General features: G+C 49.5%; 1 protein-coding gene across 1 annotated transcript in view; it reads right to left on the bottom strand.

Moving 5' to 3' along the window:
- Positions 1-3,544: 3,544 nt before the first annotated feature.
- LOC132526756 (sodium- and chloride-dependent taurine transporter) overlaps positions 3,545-8,073 on the bottom strand; it is a 41,358-nt gene continuing 36,829 nt past the window's right edge. The window contains exon 13 of the mRNA XM_060161064.1: positions 3,545-7,669. Within this exon, the coding sequence (XP_060017047.1) occupies positions 7,529-7,669 (141 nt within the window). The 3' untranslated portion in view covers positions 3,545-7,528. The remainder of the gene's footprint in view (positions 7,670-8,073) is intronic.

The raw sequence follows: 8,073 nt of genomic DNA, 5'->3' as shown, positions 1-8,073 counted from the left end.
CCTGAGGTGGAATGAGGTTGGTGGGCTCAGGAAGAGAAAGGAGGCCAGGAAGGGGTGTGGGGCTCGAGGTTGCAGGGCCCAGGCGTGAGGCTTGAGTGGGGACTACGGATTTTGTTCTGTGTGCAGGGGAAGCCACTGAGGCAGGTGAGTGCTGGGTCTGCTGCATGGAGTCCCTTTAGCTTGGGTCGGGGCCCAGCGATGCCCCGGGCAGGATGAGCCCAGAGCGCAGGGCTGGGTCTGGCTGGAAGAACCACAGCTCTGTGAGCAGAGGAAGAGCCTCTCGCCATCAGTTATGCAGGAGGGAGTGAGCACCTTGTCTTGGAGGGTGTGCAGGCAGGCTCCGGGTCACACCGGGTGCCTTTATGTGGCTGGGCCAGAGTCGCTGGAGGCCAGAGCTGTGCACAGGGCACTGCTGCTCTCCCTAGCGCTGGGAGGGGGACAGGCTTGGGGCTCTTCTGCAACAGGACGGAGGTGTGGGCCAGGCCAGGCAAGACAGAGAGGCCGCACTGGTCCTACAGCCTGGCTGCAGGCCAAGCATTGTTTTGAGTGCTTTGCAAGAATTCCCTGTAACAAACAGAAAGATATACTGTGTTCTTGGATTGGAAGACTCAATACTGTTAAGATGACCATACTGTTCAATGCAATCTACAGATTCAGTGCAATCCCTCTCAAGTTACCAATGGCATTTTTCACAGTACTAGAACAAAATTTTTAAAAATATGTATGGAAACACAAAAGACTCCAAATAGCCAAAACTATCTTGAGAGAGAACAGTGCTGGAGGAATCAGGCTCCCTGACTTCAGACTATACTACAAAGCTACATAGTGGGCTTCCCTGGTGGCAAATTGGTTAAGAATCCCCCTGCCAATGCAGGGGACATGGGTTCAATCACTGGTCCAGGAAGATCCCACATGCCACAGAGCAACTAAGCCTGTGCGCCACAACTACTGAGTCTGCGCTCTAGAGCCCGCGAGCCACAACTACTGAAGCCCACGCTCCACAACAGGAGAAGCTACCGTGATGAGAAGCCCGTGCACCGCAACGAAGAGGAGCCTCTGCTCGTTGCAACTAGAGAAAGCCCGCATGCAGCAACGAAGACCCAATGCAGCCAAAAATAAATTTATTAAAAACAATATGGTACTGGCACAGAAAACAGACATAATGATCAATGGAACGGGATAGAAAGCCCAGAAATAAACCCACAAACTTATGATCAACTAATCTATGACAAAGGAGGCAAGGATATACAATGGAGAAAAGACAGTCTGTTCAATAAGTGGTGCTGGGAAAACTGGACAGCTCCATGTAAAAGAATGAAATTAGAACACTCCCTAACAGCATACACAAAAATAAACTCAAAATGGATTAGAGACCTAAATGTAAGACCAGATACTATAAAACTCCTAGACGAAAGCATCGGCAGAACACTCTTTGACATAAATCGCAGTGATATTTTTTTGGATCTGTCTCCTAGAGTAGCGGAAATAAAAAGAAAAATAAACAAATGGGACCTAATTAAACTTAAAAGCTTTTGCACAGCAAAGGAAACCATAAACAAGCAAACAAAAAGACAACCTACGGATTGGGAGAAAATATTTGCAAACGATGTGACTGACAAAGAATTAATTTCTAAAATATACAAACGGCTCATACAGCTTAATATTGAAAAACAAACAATCCAATCACAAAATGGGCAGAAGATCTAAATAGTCATTTCTCCAAAGAAGATATACAGATGGCCAACAGGCACATGAAAAGATGCTCAACATTGCTAATTACTAGAGAAATGAAAATCAAAACTACAATGAGGTATCACCTCACACCAGTCAGAACGGCCATCATCAAAAAATCTACAAACAATAAATGCTGAAGAGGGTGTGGAGAAAAGGGACCCCTCCTACACTGTTGGTGGGAATGTAAATTGATGCAACCACTTTGGAGAACAGTATGGAGCTTCCTTAAAAAACTAAAAACAGAGTTACCATATGATCCAGCAATCCCACTCCTGGGCATATATCCAGAGAAAACCATAATTCAAAAAGACACATGCACCCCAATGTTCACAGCATTACCATTTACAATAGCCAAGACATGGAAGCAACCTAAGTGTCCACTGACAGATGAATGGATAAAGAAGATGTGGTACATATATTTAATGGACTATTACTCAGCTTTAGAAAGAATAAAATAAAGCAGTTGGCAGCAACATGGATGGACCTAGAGATTACCATACTAAGCGAAGTAAATCAGAGAACGACAAATACCATGTGATACCACTTATTTGTGGAGTATAGAAAAATGATACAAATGAACTTATTTACAAAACAGAAATCAACCCACAGACATAGAAAACAAACTTATAATTACAAAAAGGGATGGAGGGGATAAATTAGCAGTTTGGGATTAACATACACACTACGTAAAATAGATAAACAACAAGGACGTACTGTATAGCAGAGGGAACTCTACTCAATATCTTATAATAACCTATAATGGAAAATAATCTGAAAAAGTATATATGTATGTACAACTGAATCACATTGCTGTGCACTTGAAACTAACACAACTTTGCAAATTAACTATACTTCAATAAAAAAAGCAATCCCCTTATAGATCCTCCCCAACAGCCTCGGAGGGAGCTCTATTATGATCTCAACATCAGAGAGGAGTGAAGGAGGCAAGAGGTTAAGTACTTTACACAGGTAGTCAGGAATGGAACCAGGATGTGAACACAGGCCAGGTGACCAAGACGCTCAGGGAAGAAGGGAGGGAGGGAGACAGACAGAAAGAGTGGGGAGGGAGATTTTACTCTAGCATTGTCTATGTAGCATGAGTTACCGAGAAAGGTTTTTTGGTCTGGGGATTTGGGGAAAAGACCCTGCAAAGCCCCCTGACCTCGCACACTCACAAAGGTGGCTGGGCCAGCGGGCCCAAAGGCTGCCTCAAACGTGGACCTGCTCTGTGAACCCAGGCAAGCCAGGCCCCTCTCCCAGCCTCCGTTTCCCCATTTGTAACAGCGGGCTGGGCTCATGACTCCCAAGGCCAACCACGCCTGTGCCAACCACTGACCTCTGGGGTCCTGACTGCCCTCGCTTCTGAGGTCCCAGTGTCCGCGGCATCATCCTCCAGGGCTGGTCACTTACCAGCCCCCCAGCAGCCTGCGCTCTCCTGGCCCGAAGGTCAGAGCCCTGGTTTGGGTGTAAGTGATACCACCTGGTGCTGGTGCGTGGTGAGCACCGCCTCCAATCAGCATGAAGGGGGCGGTGCTTCACTCCAGAGGACAGCGCCGCGGGCTCAGGTGATGAGACCTCCCAGTCGCAGGACATCAGTAGAAGCAGCTGGAGCGGAGCCGGAATCTGGGGAGATTCCCCACTCTTTCAGGGACTCATGCGCCCTGAGGCAAACTGTCCCCTCCTGAACCTCTACCTCAATGTCTCCAACCTCAGAGAATAACACCCCGCTCTGAGGAATGTCCCGGGGCAGAAATGAAAGCCCTTTGTAAACAGTAAAGAGAAACAGCTGTATCAGAACAGAACCCACACGTTTTGGATTTTAAAAAGGAAATGTTTATTTTCATGTTATAAGGTGATTACAAACTCCTCTAAAAAAAAAAAGAGCAAAGATGAATTTAAAATATAGGTATACATATTTATCTAAAAAGCCAAAGAAGAAAAGAAAACCCCTGCAAAATACAGGAATTCATATCAGAAAACATTTATACATAAAAGCTTGTATACTGCAAGACTGAGTTACACACCAAGGATTTTATTCAAATACAAATGCTCCTCCTCAGAAGAGTCTCTTGTTGGTTGATTTTTTTTTTTTTTACAAAAGTTTAAAATATCTTAAAAATATTTTGAAGTTTCAAAAAAAGTTCTGGTGAGCCAGACATATTTCTGGAAGGAAGCAAGACCCACATTCTCGGCATTCTCTTGTGCTAAATACAGTCACAGTTGCTAGGGATTCGAAAATTAATTGGGTTTAAAAAAAAAAATTAAGCCAACATCTCAATTTGAAGCCAAGTATATAACAAGATGCTCCAATCCCTCAGGGAACACGGCGGAATAGCCTGTAGTGACACCCGTAAGAGAACAATGAAACCCAGCTTCCGAGCTGCAGTCTGAAAGCCTGGCACTGAGAGGGGGCACAGAGGAGGGGGGGAATGCTATTTCCTGGCCTCTGGGTACCTACACCCCTCTCCAAGTTTTGATGTCTGAGCTTTGTTGTTTTGTGGGTTTGTGCTTGCTGGAGTTTTGCACAGTGATATTCATAGCATCCACGTGGACAGCCTTGCCTGGCCCACCTGACCTTGGGTTTGAGGGCTGGATGGGACCTCTAGCCCCCTTGAGGGGGTTTCTCTCGGGTCCTTTCCCAGACTGTGTCTGAGGCTTGGTGTGGAAGGGAGGCACGCCTGCCGGGGCACTGGCTGCCAAAGCATTGCCTCAGCTGGAGGGGTAGTGCTGGGAGACGTTGGCTGGGGCCCTGACCGCCGTGTGCTGACACCTGGGGACACAAGAACACTCTGGGCTAGGCTGAGGGGGGCTCCCTCTCCCCTCTGTCTCCCCACTGTCTTGGGGTGTGCTGGGGATCTGGGGTGAGAATGTGGCACTGGAGCTACAGAGAGGGAGCTGTGTATGGCCCAGAAATCATCCAAGGCCACTTCCGGCCACCTGGGAATTTCCCAAGTGACCTCAGGCTAAATCCTGTCTGAGGGGCTCTGTCTGGACCCCTCAGTTTCCTGTGGTGCAACAGATGTCTCAGTGCTTCGCTTCCAGACGGCTGCTGAGGGGAGGGTGCCGGGTGGACCAGCTCCCATCCCACTAAGCCATAGCTTGGGATCCAGCTGGCCCATGAGCATGGTCACAGGGTGGGTTGCAGTTCACCGTGTCCCTGAACTCTGGGGACGGAGCATGTCCTTTTTCATAAAGGCTGGTCTTTGGTCTTCAGGGAGAACATGCCCCTTTGACAACGAGGGTGCTGACCGGGGGGCCCAGGAAGCCTCTCTATCGGTGACCGTACGGTTCCACCATAGGGACTAACAGGGCCCAGGCCCAGCTGGACAGAGCATCTCCCCAGGTGAGATTATCCTGGGGCCATTACCCATTTGTGCATGCTAAAAACATCCTTTAAACCTCTCTCTTGCATCCCTTCCAGATCTGGCTGCAAGCATCAGAATTTCCAACCCATCCCAGGCAGAGCATGGATGGCGGACTGCCCAGAGACAGGCGGACCAGAGTCGTGAGCTCCAATGACAAGTTTCCTTTATGTGGAGACATAGAAGTCACACACCATTACACATTGTACTCACAGAGCAGAGTTCTGCTGATACACAAGAGCTAGGGTATCAGACAGGAGGGTCACAAGTGGAGACAGGTGCTCGGGAGATGGGCGAGGGTCAGGCTTGGGAAAGTGGCTGACCTTCCTTCCAGGCGGGGCCTGGGGACTTGGTCTGCATGTGTCTTTGGTCTAGAATTTGGTCTGAGAATCTTATAAGAAGAGGCCTTTTTCGGGCTATTTCCAGAATGTTGCAATTTGCCTACGAACCCGAAACACTGTGGCCCTCCTCGCCCCTGCACGTAACCTGTCCCCAGTCATCGACAGTGGTTAGTTTACTAATGTTCCATAAGACAAAGGAGAACAGGTCACATTCCTACTTGATAAAATTAGGAAAAAACCCCAAAACAATACAATCAAATCAGATACAGTAGCAACCATAAATGCATCGTAAAACAGGCACACAGACTTGCTGACGGTTTGGAATAGGATTGGGTGCTGTTTAGCAGGGTGTATGTTTTGGAGACAGCGGACTGTGAATGCTTGCTAAAGACGAGAGGTTCAGAATCGTCTCTGCCCCTTGGGAGGGGGACACCCGAGACTCCTCCCCTGCCCGGATTTGGGGAGGGGGTCCCAGGATTCAGAGAGCCCCTGCTCTGAACGCCAGAGCCGGATCCTGCTCTCCACACCCCCGAGGCAGTCACTGCCGTTTCCGCGTGACAACGTTTCCGTTTACTTTACACCCTGAACTTGGAAGTTTCTGTTTAAATGGCACAGTTTAGATCCAAACGCGGGCTGGGTGGAGGGGTGTCCGTACTTGGGATTTTAAAGGTGGAGTGCCTTCCGTCCTGGTTCAGGGAGGAATGCCGGTTCTGGGGTGCCTGCCCCCGAACAACCCTGACTCACCTCCTGACCTCGATCCCCACATAGTGCGTACCCGACCCCAGCTTTTGCGGTGAAGGGGGAATAAAGAGTTTCCTTATCTCCCAGGTTACCAGCGTGGGTTGTACTTGTGCCTGAATTTGCAGGAAAGTTTGGGGATCACCTCGCCCCAATGAAAGCTCGCTCCTGGCACTCCCTGCTAGGCGCCAGGGTGGCCCCGGGCTGGGGTCTTCAACAAGAGCCTCTGAGATGAATACAGAGCTGAAGGTGGAGAGCTGAGGGTGGAGAGCTGAGGAAAGAAGAGCACCGCCCCCTTCCCGGGGTCCCGGGCGCCTGGGGCCACGTCCTTTGGTCCACTTGCTCACCCCTCGCCCCTCACCAAATACGTACACCACGCTTCCCCTACAAGCAGCTGCGAGAGATGTCGGCTGGGGGAACAACCAGAAGCTGATCGGAATCCCCATCCAGGCCACAGCCCCATCTGCGTGAGGTCTGCAGCCCTGAGACCCCCGCTCCTGCTGGGCAGCCTCCACTCCCTCCCTGGGACGCGCCAGGAAGGACGCCGCTCCCTCGCACACGGACGGTTCTGACAGCCCTTCTGACTATCCCCGCCTCAGTCTCGAAATAAAAGGGACTCTGCTCTTGATGCAATGGTTCCCAGTGCTCTCCGCATCACACTTTTCCTGTTGGGCCTCATCTGTGGGCTTTGAGTCCCTTTATATTTGAGAGGTTGGCTCATTATTTTGGCATCTCTCTTGTTGGCTAAGACAAGTGTCGTGAGGCGTCTCCCGACAGCCTTCCTTTCTCCAGCCCCTCGGGGTCTGGCCCGATAGCTGTTTGCTTCACTTGAACCAGGTTGGTAAGGTACTACACCTTTAAAATGGGTCTGCTGTCCCAGGAAAATTCCACCCTGCGTTTTGGGGGCAGAACTTTCTGCCAGCTACACAGCACCGAAGAATTGCTTTTGAAAACAAGATCTATTGCTGGCAAGATCAATTCAAGTGGTAAAAGTGTAGGACAATCTCTACGTGTATACACAGTTATATGTTAAAAAAAAATACAAAGAAAAATTGACCAAGTTCCCATAAAATACATCTAATTCCATACGAAAGCTCTGCCTCGCCCCGGGCAGCTGCCCGTGGGTATTCTTTTTGTACAAAATATCCCTAAATCAAAACAAAATACACATACACACGACATCACACACACACACACACACACACACACACACACGCACACACGCACACACAAACATTTTCTGTGACAATTAAAAAAAAATCCTAGTGCAAATATAAAGCTCTGTAAACCTGGTCCTATAAGAATCTAATGTTAGTAAACAGCAGGAAAGCAGCCCGTCGACTGGGAGAGAGCTCACATCATGGTCTCCACTATGATGTGGGTTGGTTTCCTGAGCGTGCTGTTAACGGACATGCGGGAGCTGTAGGGCATCGCCCCCTCTCGCTCCACGGCCCAACGGTTGGGTTCCCTCGGTGTCAGCAGGTACTTGAGTCTCTGGAGGAAGAAGGGGACAGGCACGGGGAGGCAGGTCAGCGGGCCCGGTTTCCCTCTTCACCTCGGGTCCTGCCAGTGTGCTCTGTGGCCTTTGCCAAACTCGTACCCTCTCTGGACCACCCATTTCATCCACTGGCAAATAGAGGACTTGAACTAAGGTCCCTCCAGGCCCTGAATGAGGGCAGAGTGCCCGCCGGTAGTTTCCTTGGCCAAGCCCTGCTTACACACCTCAGGGACAGGAGACTCACGCCTCCAAACTCTTTCCCCCTTCTCTGTCCCATGGAGCTGAAATACAGCTCCTTGTGATTCTCGTTCCCCTATTTCTCTGACTTGCAAAGCAGCTGAGTTTCTGCAATTTGTATGCCCGAGGTTGGGTAACTGTCTTGAGCCTCCCATGGCTCCCA

This window comes from Lagenorhynchus albirostris, chromosome 10 (genome assembly GCF_949774975.1).
Source record: "Lagenorhynchus albirostris chromosome 10, mLagAlb1.1, whole genome shotgun sequence".
Taxonomy (NCBI): Eukaryota; Metazoa; Chordata; class Mammalia; order Artiodactyla; family Delphinidae; genus Lagenorhynchus; species Lagenorhynchus albirostris.
This window is presented reverse-complemented; position numbering and strand designations above follow the sequence as displayed.